The 15,994-nt window shown below is 38.6% G+C and overlaps 1 protein-coding gene across 3 annotated transcripts in view; it reads right to left on the bottom strand.

The window, feature by feature from the left end:
- exoc2 (exocyst complex component 2) overlaps window positions 1–15,287 on the bottom strand; it is a 54,590-nt gene extending 39,303 nt beyond the window's left edge. For 2 of the 3 annotated variants that reach the window (XM_030433520.1, XM_030433522.1), the window contains exons 1-3: window positions 15,231–15,287; window positions 2,328–2,485; window positions 162–338 (exon numbers count right to left, since the gene is read on the bottom strand). In XM_030433520.1, the coding sequence (XP_030289380.1) occupies window positions 162–338; window positions 2,328–2,445 (295 nt within the window). In that variant the 5' untranslated portion in view covers window positions 2,446–2,485; window positions 15,231–15,287. Of the gene's footprint in view, window positions 1–161; window positions 339–2,327; window positions 2,486–4,892; window positions 4,912–15,230 lie in introns of those variants that run through there. The other variant, XM_030433521.1, reaches the window with a different exon arrangement.
- Window positions 15,288–15,994: the final 707 nt, after the last annotated feature.

Raw genomic sequence — 15,994 nt, 5'->3', positions numbered from 1 at the left:
GTTGGAAACAAAGAACAACATGAAGACATCAGCTTGAGCCCTAGGAACATATACATATACAATATTCTGACATTTTATGCATTTTATAAACACTGACTAATTTATTGAAAAAAATGAGACATGATACCAAACAAATATTTTTTCACTCCCCTGAGTCTTACCAATCCTCTCTGGCCGGAGCAGTTTGAACGAGACCGTGGAAGTGCCAAGACCTCCAGACTTGGTGGTGACAATGATCTCTCCCTTGTCGTCTTTGGCAGGACCCACGCGGCACACTATCTTGCTGGCAGACATCCACTCGGCTGTCAGCAGGCAGTTATGGCCGCAGATCGACAGTCCTGAGATGGAAGAGAGAAGGAAAAGGTGAAAAGGGTGAGAGATACAGACACACAGTGACAGCACAAATAAATGGACTGCAGCACCGACACACACATACAGACAATCTATAACAAGAGGAGCTCACTCAGACTGAATTGGCGTCTATTAGCAAGTTTAGCCGAACTGTCACCAGGGGTCAGAGTTCAAGTTTGGGTCAGGCCCGGGAGTGGGTGGCCGTGCCCTTCCTTCCTCTCACTCAGCTCCTTTAAGCTAACGTGTGTCACTTGACTGTTAAGTGGCCCATTACTGGCACAATGTACACTCTGCCTCTACATCTGTCGTCCTCTTTTTAAACCCTCTTGAAAACTATTTGGACACTTGAAGACAGACACAAAGATTACTCTGACATTTCCAGCTGAGGTGATTCAGCAAGCTCCATGTGTCTATAATCAAACATCTTAAAAGCTTGTGAAAGCTGATTAACAAATGGCCTATAAATAATAATATGCCCATTAGAGCCCCATTTCCTGCCTCTGTTCTTTATTGGCCCCTTACTTTGAATACATAAGCACTCACACACATTTGTGCATATCTAATTGTCTAATTCCAGGCCCCAGGGACAGTCAAAGTCAGGAATAGACCTGCATCATGGGCCAGAGCACGGCATGCCATGGAGCAGTAAGTGAGTCCAAGAAATAGGACAGAGGAGAAATTGGCCAACACGAGGGAAAATGTTAGTATAGAAAAAGTGTGACGTTCAAACACATAATGAGAACAAGATGGGCAGATGTCCATCTGTGTGGCTCTTGTAATTCTTAAAAAAAACAGACACAGAAAGAACAACTGTATTTTCACACTAATACATGTTGATAAGCTTTGGAGTTTCTCAACTAGACATACAGTAATTTAAATATTTATGGAAACTTAAATTTGTTCATTCGGTGTTTTGTGGAGAAAGCAGAATTTAGCAGAAGAAACAACTGAATTGCATAGCAGTAAAATATCTTAACATTTTATTTGGTTTGTTTTTTTACACTAATCAAGTCCTAGAGTGCTTTTTGTACAATAAATCCACAATGGATATATCAAACATTCTTTGTTTTATTACAAAATGAAATTTCTCCACAATAATTTTAGTACCTTTTAAGAACCAAACGGCCTACTTTACACACTTATTTTAACACTTACTTGAACATTTTAAATACTTCTGTGTGCAGTCCAGTTAATCAGAGTAAAGTAAAGGATAAAGTTAATCAATGCTGTAATGTGAAACATATTTTCTCTACAAAATGCTTGACCTTAATTAGTATTTAACTTGCTTGAGTTCAGTTTTTCAAGTTTTTTTTACTCAACATATTAAATCGTCATGAAAATGAAACCTCGATCGTTAAAAAGTGATGCAATTCTTTCTCCAGCGGGGAGAAAAGAATCAGGCGTCCCGTCCACTTACGAATCGTATAAACAAAAACAAACTTTAAACCAGCCTGTTTAAAAAAGAGGGTCGCTGTGGTTTGTTGATGGATGAGTTAATAAAATCAGTTAATATAAAATACTCTAGAAAATAAATGACAAAATAGATTTACATTTACTCAACATCAGTCTTCTTCTTTTAATAAAGGTCACTAACACAGAGAGACTGTAAAATTTGAAATAAATCATATTAGAATGAATTATTATCAAAACAAATAAATGATAATTACATAAGGATGACATCTTATGTCGGTATACTTCTATCTGTTTGCTGATGTAAAAAAATAGCTATATACTATTTATTTATCTTGATGTATCAATTTACACCTACGAGTATTTTCTTCAGAAAAAAAAAGAAAGAAGTATCAAGTATCAAGAGGGGAACATGTGAAGGATTAATATGGATGTCTTCATTTGCCATTTAAATTAATATTGCTAAAGAGATATTTATTTTAAAAATCAAACAAACATAGAAATGACAACATTTTACAGAGACAAGACTCTGTTTGTGGTTAGTTATGTGGTTATAAATGTATTACCGATGAGGTCGGCTGGGCCCGTGCCCAGGTTTTCTCCACGGATGGTGACTTTGGTCCAAGCCGCACCTTCCTTGGGCGAGATGCCCGTGACCAGCGGGGGCTGACGGGCTCGAGACATGGTGGCCTGGGGCGGACAGGAATGCCGGGTCAGTCTGTACCTGGATGTGGAAAAAGAACGGCAGACAGGGGTATACGTTAGAGGCTATAACGACTAACATAAACCTCATCAAACTCCATGCACTGCAATGAAATGATCAGAGTATCATTAGATGTGTCTATTTATAAAGCGTAAATAAGGGTTTTTACAATCAGATAAATGAATGAAGCATTTTTAAACAGTTACACATTACAGTTATAAGCTGCTGTCCTGAAAACAGTACCACCAGGTCTTACAAAAAGATGAAGAATAAATCTTCATGTTAACATGAAACCATAGCTGGTGAACCCACATACCGCTCTGAATAATAAATATGATAGATTATTTTTTAAAAGTCACCTTTAACTTTTACTGGATTACCAGACAGCCTAATATTCCAATTTCTTTAACCGAATGAAAGCTAAAAATATGACCAGCACTTGGCTGGCAGCTAGCGTTAATTTCCCACCCTGTAGGTCTCAAAACAATGTATGCATTGCGGCAGTTATCTCTCAGATAATAGGAAAAATAGAGAGGGGAGCCAAGAATGAAGGAGCAGACAGAGAGCAGGGAGGAAGGGAAGAATGTAAACCTCACAGCGAAGGATAAATAAACCTGGACTCCCCAATCATTCCACATAAGCCCACACAATACTGTACAGATTATGGTACCAACGAAGGAGCACCCATGCAAATCAGTTCATGTTGGGGCTGAGCGAAGGAAGAGAGGGAATCGTTCCAAATGAAAAAATGAAAGGATGGATTTCAGCAGCACAGATGTTTGCTAATAAATTACTGCCAGGTCTCAAAAAGGCTGACCAATGGAGACTCTCTGAAGCAGTTTGAGAGAGGCTTCCGCCCTTTTGCTCCGCAGCCAAAACACGTTCTCCACAAACAATGCAGGAGTTCACACGGACCAGACCTGCAACAAGTTCACCCTTTGCACAGTTATATGGTCACTAATTACTTGTAGGCGTACAACTGAGGTGCAAGATGACTTCCAAGAGCCAACGGGGGCGCTGATATCAAAGGAGATCAAAACTGACAGACCACAACATTGATTAGTCTACTTGTTAGAGACCTTCCTGGAAAAAGAACCTCAGTTTTAACCCCTGCAGCAGCCACTTGATATGCAAACAGGGTTATATGAAAACTACTGAAATGATTTTTTTTTTTTTTATATACCAATAAATATTAAGTTAACTTGAATTGAAGTCATTTCCTTTTTTTTTTCTTACAAAGTCTCAATCAAAATGAAAACAAAAATTAAGAAACATGTTTAAAAACACTGTTTGCTTGAATTGCATAGGTTGCCTGTACCTTGAGCTCTATGGACCTTCACCTTTATTATAGATAATATATTGATTAATGTATTGACAGAAAATTAATTAGCTTTTTTGATTAATAGTTTAAGTAATTCTGACTGACACATTTTTTACTTGCTCTGGTTTTAGCTGCACATCCTTGCTTTTCTTTATAGTTTGAATATTTTGGGGTTATGAACTGTTCAGTAGGTGAACCAAGACATTTAAATACGTCATCTTGGACTGATGGACATCTTTTTATATTTTCTGAGATTTCATGGACCATATAATTTATTAATTAATCAAATCATTCTCTATTTTATAATAAAGATAATCATCAGTTGCAAATCGTATTTTGCAGTATCTCAATTGCCATGGTGAGTGAAAATAAACATCAGTGTCAACATATTATGCTTTACGCTTAGTGGGCACTTAATTAGGTGCACCTGTACAACCTAATGCAACTGTGAAACTGTTGTACCATGAAGTCTACTTTTATAATGCCTATAATGTTCAGTTATGGTTTATGGCCATAGATGTTTTAACTGAAAATATGTTTTAACTTTGAGGTCATAGTCAATTGGAAAAACAAAGAATTAGGAATACCTTTAATATAATATTATATGTTATATATATAACAACTTAGGCTATGCCCTAAGGAATAAACATATTAAGTCAAATATTTTCGCTAAGAAAGCCAGAAATGGTTTGAAATATCTCTGGATCAATCAGTTACCAGACTTGTTGTCATTCCCTTAAGAGATGAAAAGTTTCGGTAGTTACCATGTAACCTCCAGAGCACCTAGGTCAACCAGCTCACAATTGATCAGTTGCTCAATATTTGCCTCATGTAAAGTGTTAAGTAAAGATCACAAAACCTAAGAACTCAAGATTTTCAGTACAATGTCATTGAATCCTTTAGAAACTGTGGAGATGTACTGAAGGAAAAGTGTCACAAGGCACTACAACAACCCAGAAGCATAAAAAGCTACACTGACACGGGAGCACATGCATTGACCTAGAACCCTCAGAGAGGAGGACCTTTTCTGGAAAACTTCTGTGCCACAGGGCCCCCTCAGTCGCCCTGACATCCCAGAGTTAACAAGAAAACTCCAACAGGATTTACCTCGTGTTGTTGCTGCGGCCCTGCGCTTGTCAGAGGAAATGGAGGGCCTATGTATGTGACATGAAGAAGATAAGAGGTTAACAGGCCTAAAACAAGAGCTCGGCATATCCTTCATCAATCCCATATGTTTAGAGTGAGAGCGGCAAGGGGCAGAGGGATCTTTATTTGCAACAATTCTGATTCTGCTTCTTCTAGGAGTGTTCACCCCCTCCACATCTTGGAAATATACGTGCACAAACACACAGATAGCCTGCCTGCCCCCCCCCCCCCACACACACACACACACATACATACATGCTGGGCAGAATGACAGCTCAGCTAGGTTGCGTGCGAGGGGCCCGAGCTGGTGTTGTGTGGTCTGTGTGTATTCGAGTATGTGGAAGGATCTGCGGAGAGGTCTGGGCAGTGTGTGTATGTGTGTATGTATGTGCGTGTGTGGTCTGGGTGTGTGGTCTCTGGCGCGGGCCTGGGGAGAGCCTGCTGACGGCTGGGATGAGAAAAGAGCCGCTGTGTTTACTTTACTCTGGGGGCTGTGCATGGACACGGGAACACTGCCCAGACCCCTCTCTACAACACCGGCGTGCACACACACACATGCATCAAGTCACGCACAAACTAAGGGGACTTTTGCAAGTTTCGTCTCACACACTATAAAAAAATACCCTGTAAACTATGAAAGAGAACTATAACTTTGTGCAGACTGAATGAATGATTTTTTCCTGCATTAAGAGGGAAACAAAAGAAGATGTTTCTGAATCTCCAACTGGAAAATTACAAGGTAGGCTGCATTTTCCACAAGAGGGATAAAGGTATTAACCTCTAGGGGGCATCAGAGGATCCCCATAAGATCACTTTCTTCCAACATGTGTTGAGCCATGTCGAACTGTGAAGGCTAAATTTAATCAGTGACAACACACAACCAGATTTAGCCTTTTTTCTCTCACTCGATTGTCTTCCAGCCATGATGCTGTTAGCCCCCAGCCCCAGCCCCTCTCTCTGGTAATGGGGCTAAAAAGGCAGGTTTGTTTTCCTTGGAGGCTGACTAACAAACAGCAGGGTTGGCTTTAATCTGTGTGGTAGCTGTGGAAGTCTGAGGCTTGGGGATCTTCTTGCAGTGCTGCTAATAAGTGACAACCCCTCCTTGGCTTTAAGCTGGAGCACGAGGGCACAAAGGAAAAACTTTTCATTAAAACTCTAAACAAATCTTTTTGTTACATGAAACCATTTAAATTCCAAATACCACAGTACAACCCCAAAATGTTCAGTGCTCTGGGCTAGATGGCAATGGATTTCTTTTTCATAAAAAAAGGAAAACTGAGATCAGTACCACTGTGCTTGCTGATGACTGGATAGTGTCACGGAGATGGATTAGGACATGTGGTTGACTTCCCCCCTACTCACAATTGTGATTTTACATTGTGAAATGAATTAAGCTTGTGATATTAGTACATGCTCTGAAGCATCCAATCAAGTGTTCTCTGTTCACTCGTACAATCACCAATCACAGGCATTTGTGCCAAACACACAAAAACAGCAAATAAAGAATAAGTGATTATGGTCGAAATCTGTTGAAATCAATGCCAATAGGAAAAATCAAATAAAAATAATATAAAACACATTGATTGCCATTCATTAATTGTGTTTCTGACAAAGGTCACATTAGATCATTTGTAAAGAGTTTTAATTACAAATCAGTTTGAAATCATTAACTTGGACAACACAAATTCACAAAAACAATGTTATCGTGAAACATATGATTCCACTGAAAGTGAACTGATAATATTAAATTATGATGAATGAATCCTAATTTTTTTAGTTATTTAAAAGACAAAAAAGTGATTCCACATTTTCCAATGTCCAGATTTTCTACTTTTCTCAGCTCTCTATTGTTGAAAATTAAGTATGTTTGCTTGCCAGACAAAATACCTGACTTGTCGTGTCATCACATTGGGTTGTGACAAATCTGAATTGAAATCTTTAACTACTTTCGGACAATAAGAACATAAGTTATTAAGAAAAATTATTCTTCAGATAATCAGAAATGATAATATTTCTAAAACTAAAATGGCACCCAGTAGAGCGCATACCTCCATCAAGGCTCAACGGTCTCCTGTAATTCAATCTAGTCTAATCCGTAATCAAATAAATAAATCCAATAGATTTGGTTTTTTTTATATGGATTCACATCAAATTGTACTCACTCACAGATACCAGCCACATAAATTTGCCAGCTTTTTGATAATCAGGATCATGTGTTTTCCCTTATAAATAAACAAACGTGTTGAAAAATGCCCTACCTCAAATATCTAAGGCATCTATCTAATGTAACCTCCTTGGCAGAGGTAATTATTACCTAGGTTTATCAAAGACTCAAGCCACATAACTTCATTGTACTAGTTCAAATCAGGAAGCTTGGCTGCATTTCACACTTCCTCCATCTCCACTATCAAATAAAGGAAAGGACGTATACCCAAGACAAAATTCTGACCTGGAAAATGTAAATCTTAATTGTCTTCAAAATAATGTAACAAAAACAATTACCACGGGTGTAAACCCCCACTTTGATCAAACAAAAGTTCTTCCAACTCAGAACTTTGGTTTCGCTTTTTAATTTTGACAACTTCAAAGTCATGACAAACTCTCTGCAGCACCAGAGACATGAGAATCTCTCTACCCGACCCACCAGATCAACACCCACAGTGTCACATGACTATCTCATGAATAAGGCGTTCATACCTTAGATCATATGCCGCTCTGAGCTCAAAGGTGACTTGCATATGGCAGTGATTGGCAAGTATGTGTGTGTGTGTTGGTCTGTATGTGTGTGAATATGTGTGAGTGTAATGGGTTTAGGGGGTACAAAGAGACCCATTTAGACAGTTCATCACCCTCACCCACTCCGTCTTCCATCAGAGCAGCTAACTCACTATGCCCGCAGCTCACACTAACACCATTTCACTCGGTGCTCCCTAACATTACACAAACACCAGATTCCATCAAAGATCGCCCCCCCCCCCCCCCCCCGGCTCCTCTGAATGGACAGAGCGAGCCAAACATCAGCCAGCCTCAGCCTGAGATGAGTGGTCTGATCACAAGGGCTGGGTGAAGCTCTGAACAATCCTCCAGTGTTCGCTCACACCCAGACCACTATACGCCTCTAATGTGGAGAGGGCAATGAAGACATGGATCATAATATGTGTCAACCGTATCATATTTCAAACAAATGGATCATAAATAATGTGAACTGCGCTGGTTCTGTTTGAAAACAGATGCTGCGACCACTGTCCAGTCAGTTCTCCCACAGTGAGTCAGCTTCTCCTGCGTTCACAGAGTCTTTCGTGACAGAGAAGGAGGACAGAGTGATCAGATGTGTGCCTCTGGCTCACTATCCAACCATCATGATGTCTGCCCACAGGCTTTGTTATCTTTAGGCCTGTCTGTTTGTTTGTTTGTCAGTCTCCAGTGCTTTTTAGAATAAGGCCTAACGAAGTCAAGTCCCCAATTTCCCATATAAAAATCCTGCAACAATAAACAGAAATATGAAGTATCGGCCTGCAAATGCAGGAAGATGTTTTCAGAAGATTAAGAGACTGGAGACAGGCGGCTTTGCCCAATGACATGGAGAAACGGAGAGATTTGAACCTTCATGAGCCAGGCTGTAACACTGCTGCCCCGGCTGCTTTACACAAAAAACACATCACCAGCGTGAGAACCATCCTCACAGGCACATACTAGTAACACTGTGATGTGCAATCAACCATTCAATTATAAATTAAACTACTTATTTAATTTTTTTTTTAAAAATGCAACTAATCAGCCAATTATATCTCAATTAATCATAAATTGTTCATTCAATAAACACATTTTAAAAAACACTAACTAATGCAAAAAGACAATTTCCCAGAGCCGATGCTGAAGATGTTTTGTCAGCTCAACAGTCCAGAACCCCAAAATATAATTTTTACCATCACTGAGGACCAAAAACTAATTTAGATAAGATATCTTGCAAGTTGGCAGAGCAGCAAAAGGAAACAATCAGGGTGCAAACAATACAAAAAGTACAATACCATATAAGGAGTAGCAGTGCAGTAGGTGTGTTAATCTTGGTGAAATTTGAAATTGCTCTTGACAGTAAAATGTAATTTAAGACCATTTTTTTCTTGTAATCAAATATGTAAAGGCATGTGATGGGAACTTTATAATTTTTGATTATCGATTACAGAAAGAGATACATTTAACATGATTTATTATGTTTATTTGTCTTCATGGAGAAATAAAACTTTTGAGAATTGTGGTTGATTTATTATTTTGTGTTTACTGAAAGGATGACTATGTTGTTCATCTTCTGCATGAACTTTTTATTTGATAAAATTAGCCATTTGTTTGTCGTTTGTATGTGGCTGTATTGTGTATAAATGTATATGACTGTATGTGGAGTGGACTCCGGGAAGAATAGCCAGTGCTTATGCAGGTGCTAACGGGGATCCTGCTAAATTCCCTAAATGTAAATGGATCCCAATGAAAAGATAAAGACTGCAATATGACAGCCCTGAGAGGCAAGTTAAAACATGTTTTAAGGGAATTAAGAAACATTTAACTGGCAAAACTTTTTTTCATGTTTATAATTCATAAATCAGACTTGTGGATCATCAGAAATTTTTTTTCCACAAATGCTGGTCTATATAGTTATATAGTAATATTTTGCACCTTACATTATAACATGTTAGGTGCTTGCTTTAAGTAATTTATGATATTAATAATTAATGAATAATGAAGAATCTTTGGGTTATGGACTTGTTGGTTGGACAAAAGAAGTAATTTGAAGAATAACTTTGCACTCTGGCAAATTGTGATGACCAATTTACAATTTTTTTGTAATTTCATTGACACAACAGTTAATCAATAAATCTTGAAAATGATCGGCAGGTTAATCAATTATGAAAATCATCATAATTGCAGCCCCAACAGTCTAAAACCTTAAATATTAAGTTTATTGTCAGATATAGATCCGATCATCAGATAGAAGTTAACAGCAGAAAAATTAAGGAAAAAAGTACTAGTATAAGTATGAACAGACTTCACGTTAATTTCCAAATTCTGTCACTTTAAAATCAACTAGTAGGTTTAAGAAGTCTTGAAGGATCCACATTACATTGGTAATGAGCTTGCCTCATCGAGCTGTGCTGGGACCTATTTTCCCAGCTCAGAGGTCCCCTGTCTGTCCAGGTCGGACTGGGTCACAGAAACCATACTGTGAAAACCAGTGGTGCAGCAAGCCTGTCAGCAGGGGGGAAGCTACCAGGTGGGGCAGACTGCAGTGAGCAGACAGGGGTGAGAGAGAAGTGCCGCTTCACAAACAAGGCTCGGCCTGACCCCCGTCGCTCGACTCACCCCGAAAGTCTACGGAGCAGCGGCATTGAGGACAAGCCTCAAAAAACACAACCCACCACATTCCACCAAAACAAACAAGCAGGGCCACCCAAATTTTTCAATTATTGCCCTGAGAGGGGGGCAGGAAATGGATCAGTGTAGCCTGGCCCCTGCCATCCCCCAGTCAAGCAGTGCTGACTCTGGGGAAGAGAGGGAGCAGCGTAGAGCTCAGCCAGCTCTCACTGATATCTTGACGACCTGCTAGCATGGATGTCGACACAAATGATGGTGGAGCTCAGCGACGATTCAGTCCTGCGACATGGCGCCTGTTTGCAATCCACCTGTCAATCAAATCCTCTCATTCCTTTTCTCATATTTTCTCACCTGTCAATCAAATGAACAAACACACCTGATAAGGTACTGCTTCCCTTGAAAAAGACTATTTGAAGAAAGTGTGTTATAACAACATTTGACAAAAGTACACAATAGGGCTGTCACTTTTTATTCGAAATTCGAAGATTCGTTCGAACGTGGGGGGGAAAGTTCTTATACAAATGTAATGACCTATTCAAATTCAAAATGTTAGCAACAAATAAGCGCAACAGACTGTTTGAAGTAGTTCGCCTTGTGATCCAACAGAGGGCGCTCTAAAACTTCACTATCAGCTTGACCTATTGCACGCCCTATTGACCCTTGACCTATCAATTCAGCTAGTAATATTATGTTGTTTGCTACAAAAATGGAGGATACTAGCGAGCAAAGCCGTCCCGAGCGGACAATCACGACACCAAAACATCTGAGAAGTAGTGTATGGAAGTATTTTGGTCAAAGCAGCTGTCTTACTCTCCAACGACAACAAATCTGCAGACTCACCTAGCTTACAACCTCGTAAGCTAACGTTAGCAGGTGAGTGTACAACCTTGTCTGACTGACATCACCAACAAGATAGCACGATATATATGCAATCATATGCGGCCCATTGGTATCATTTCGGGATCTTGTGTGTGTGTGTGTGTGTGTGTGTGTGTGGGGGTATTCGAATACATTCGAATAAATTGCGTGTCATTTCAAATTCGTTTGAACTTGATTTTTTTTAAAAGTGACAGCCCTAGTACACAAGAGTCAAGATTAGGACTCTTTTCTGTTTGAAAACAACCCACTTAATGAGGCTGAGCTGAGAGAATGATCTGTATCAAAATGAGGAAGATTTAGGGCGTTTTCACACCTGCCTTGTTTAGTTCGGTTGAATCGAACCCTGGAGCGTTTACCCCCTTGGTGCAGTTCGTTTTGGAAGGTGTGAACACATCAATCGCACTCGGGTGCGGACCAAAACAACCGGAACGAGACCTTGTGGAAGAGGTGGTCTCGGTCCGGTTCCAATCAAACTCTGGTACAGTTCGTTTGTGGTGAGAACATGATCCAACTCGATCCGACCCAATTGCAGGAAGCATCAGTGCTTAACCCCAAATTTCCACTGGATACGTGTCCGCTGCGTTACGGCCCGATCAGGTGTTTTGCTCTGCCGTCCGCCGTCCGGTAACCCCGATTGCGCTTTGAGTCGGACACGGCGCAGTACAGTAGACAGCTGGCGTCTCGAGGCCGAGGAGTTTCCGCGATAATCACATGATCACTCGCAACCGCAGTTATAGGTCTGTGTCATAAAAACAACAACATGAAGTGTTCCCGACCGAAGGATCAGCAGAAGAGCTTGTGTTTGTCTCTTTTTTGAGATTTGTGTGCTGGTGTAAACACGGTGTGTTTTATTTTGAAAAGTAACCGGATGTCATATTGTTGTTGTTTCAGTGCTTGACTTCCTGTCTGCTTGGTGCTAAATTCAGCTGAATTGCTGCCTCGTCTTCGAAATTTAGACCAATTAGAGAGCAGTTTCCTAGTGCATCACACATTTTGGTCCACTTGTAAATGTTGCTGTGTGAACACAAACCAAACTCGAGGTAATATGCAACATTGTAACAAGTTGGTCCCTGATTCGGACCAGAGCAAACAAACTATAGGTGTGAAAACGCCCTGACAGTCATTTAAGTAGGTGACATATTAACATTAAGACCTACTAGAAAACAACTGTATGAGCCACACGCGCAGAAATTGTGCTTTCCCATGTGAGAGTAATGTAGGCTTAGTCTAACATTTCTGAAACTAATGAAGCTGATCTCACATTATGACTGTTTACTGCACCTATATCTGGTTTCTATCAAAAAGAACTTTAAGGTCCAACGTGACTCTGATCAGTTATATCACAGTATGATGTTGGCCCGAGTGTTTCAAATCTACTTTCAATATTCACAGCTAAATGATGGAATTACTGTATTCTTTACTAACATATCAAATTGTTGCATTTACTTAGTTGTTATTGGAGGTCAATCAAAATCATTCTTCAAAAAAATGCAACCCCTCACTTCAGTTCATCCTACAATCTTATCAAGATACAGTGGAAGGAAAATTAAAATCAATTTCTTTCAAGCAAAAAATGCCAACCATAAATTGGTTACAGCTTCCAGATTTGTTGCTTATTTGTCATACATGTCGGTCAAATAAAGTAAGCAAGACTAAGAGAATGTTACACTTAAAAATAAGATGATTCAAGAAATGAGGACTGATACCCAGTTTGCAAACAAACCAACACATTGTTGGCAATTATACACAACAAAAAAACTTGTATCAGTTAGGGGTGGTGAAAAACATCGATTATTGATTAATCGCGATTATAATATTGACGATTATGATTCGATTATTAAATTTCAAAAAATCGATTTAAAAAAAATAAATAAATAAAAAATAATAAAAATACAATTTTGAAATAGTAATACAAACTGGAGTCCTCCTCTTACTGGCTTCCACTACATGGTCCACAGTCTGGAGCCAAGATATGTTATTCCATCCCAGAGCTTTTTCACACTTAAATCGATTCCAAATCTATACAAGGAGACAAAGCTTTCCATGCAAGTGTCCCTCAACTCTGCTCACAGGGTAGCAATAACCTGCGATGCCTGGACATCCAGAGCTACAGTCTCATATGTGACCGTTACAACTCATTATGTCAGCAGTTAATGGAAGCTAATGTCCTACGTACTTCAGACGAAAGCTATGGATGATAGCCACACAAGCGCAAATATGTGTGAGTTTCTCAAAGCAATGGCAGACGAGTGGGGAATAGAGAAACACGCCCTGGTTCTCGTCACCAACAATGCTTCTAACATGTGTCCGGCTGCTGAGCTTGGCAGCTTTCTTTTAACAGTGAAACACTACATTTAAAACAAATTAAAAAATAATAATTTTGATATTACAGTTACACTATACAATATTGAAGGTGCTGTGAGGTGTTACTCCCAAGATAAGTAAAATAATTCAGCAGCTGACTGATGTTAAATGGAAGACCAATAATCGTTAATAATTGAAAATCGAATCGATAATCGTTAATAATCGAAAATCGATTTGTAATCGAATCGAGACTTCAATAATCGGAATCGAATCAAATCGGGAAATTGGGCCGATTAACCACCCCTAGTATCAGTACAGATAATTATTTATCTATGTAAAAAAAAATCATGGCAATGAGGTTGAAAACCTCTTTGCTTGATTATAGCTTCAGTACCAACCAATATATTGTCATCTACAATAAATGGATATAACAAACTTACAACTTTTATTTTAGACATAATTTACAGCATTCTAGACTAATGTTTACCTATCAAAGTGTTTGCCAATCAGAAGAAGGCTGCTCATCTGTTTATTTATTGCTTATTACCATGTGTATACATCACGGTAGATGTTTTCCAAGTATAAGCATTGGTGTGAAGTCAATACATTTAGTTTGTTTTCATAGAGCCCTTCATAGGCACCCATTCTGCATTTAAACCCAGATACTTAATCTAAATATTGTAATCAATTGCACAGTGTTTATAAAAGTTGGGAGAGAAATCTGGCCACTTGGCAATGAGTAAATACTGTTTTCTCATGCATACAACACCCCTTAACTGAATTGTGCTGTTTAAAGTGATCACAAACATATCATTGAATTGCTCACTTGATGTGAGACATGCATCTAATGCTGGTTAGAGGATAGAGGATTATGATTTAGATTTTGTGTATTTACAAGGAATCCCTTCATTTATATTTTAGGAAAATTACAAATGTTAAACGTCTGTGGATTATCGAGAGTCAGGGCATATTTCTGAGAAACGCGAGCTGCTGCTGATTCAAGTGCTCATTTAGTCCATTGAGCATCACAGATATTGTTTAATTTTATGCTTACTATATGATTAGCTCCATATAAATTCACCCGAACTGACGTATCCCTCAGCATGTAAACTCCCACCCTCTATTGGACTCGAAACTTGAGGACAAACAAAACATATGACGTTAATACAGTAAAAAGAAAGACGAAGACTTGGATATGTGTGTCAAAAATAAGCCGTTATGACCACAATTAGACAAGACCTAAGTGCCATTGTGGCAATGACGGGCTTAATCAAACAGTACAATTAACTAAACTAAACTAATCTAAACTAAACTAAACTCAACTAAAAACAAGGCAACAACAGCTTTAAATTAACAGATATTTTAATGGAGTTTGGTTTGAATAATCGAATCTCTGTTAAAACGGTGCAGAATGACAACCTTAAGTAACGTACGTCTGACAGCTATTTCTATCATCGACTGTAGATACTTCGTTACAGTCGACCGTTGTAAGATACTGAACAACTCATGAGTGATTTTAGAGAAAGGAATATCCGCTTTGTTGACAAATTTGACATCTACAGTTAGCATTTGCTAACCTCCTTTCGCTAGCCAGCTAACGTTATTCCTTATTCCGGATGGGTTGGGAGTAGCTGTCATTTGTGTTCGTCTCAATTTTTCAAACCGCTTATTCTAGCACTTGTACCACTACAGTTACGATGATTCTACTATAAGTACTTGGGAGAAAATATCTTAAAGAAAACGGTAACTTACAGTTTACAACGGCTTGACTGCAGCGACCATTTCCTGTATCCTGTCGCTGTTTCCGGTTTTCAGCTCTCAGCCACAGCCTTCAGAATAAAATGAAATGAAATACAAAATAAAATATCATTAAAAATAAGAAAAAACAAAACAAAACAAAATAGAATAATATGAAATAAATAAGTGATTGAAGATGTTGATTTGACCATTTTGCTAAATTCTTACTAATTGATTATAATCATGAATCTAACCTGAAATACAAAGATTAAGAAATAGAAGTGGAAGAATTGGATGGAGCGCAGCATTGGTCGAAAACATTTACTCAACTGAGGGTTTACTATTTCAATTTTTAACTTACTACTACTCCAATACATTTCAGTGGTGAAATATGTGCTTTTTAATCCACTACACTTATCTAATAGCTGTAATTACTTTACAGCTTAAGACTTTAGATCTACATACAAAACATGTGATCACCTCATTAGATATGTTGTGTCATTATAGTTTAATATTGTACAAAGAAGCTGAAATGAATTCTGACTCCAACAGCAATAAAATGCTGGTTATATGTTCATGCATCGAAATAATAATCCAACAGCACAACATATATTATAAAAAGACACATTGTAAGGCTGCATTCTGCATAATTAGTACCGTAAGTGCATTTTTCTGGTAATAACAATAATTCTGTACGTTTTACTTAGGGCAAATTTTGAATATTGGATTTATATATGGGTGTATTTTTGCATTGTGGTGTTTGAAAAGATCTGAATACT

The sequence above is a fragment of the Sparus aurata genome, chromosome 11, assembly GCF_900880675.1.
Source record: "Sparus aurata chromosome 11, fSpaAur1.1, whole genome shotgun sequence".
NCBI lineage: Eukaryota > Metazoa > Chordata > Actinopteri > Spariformes > Sparidae > Sparus > Sparus aurata.
This window is presented reverse-complemented; position numbering and strand designations above follow the sequence as displayed.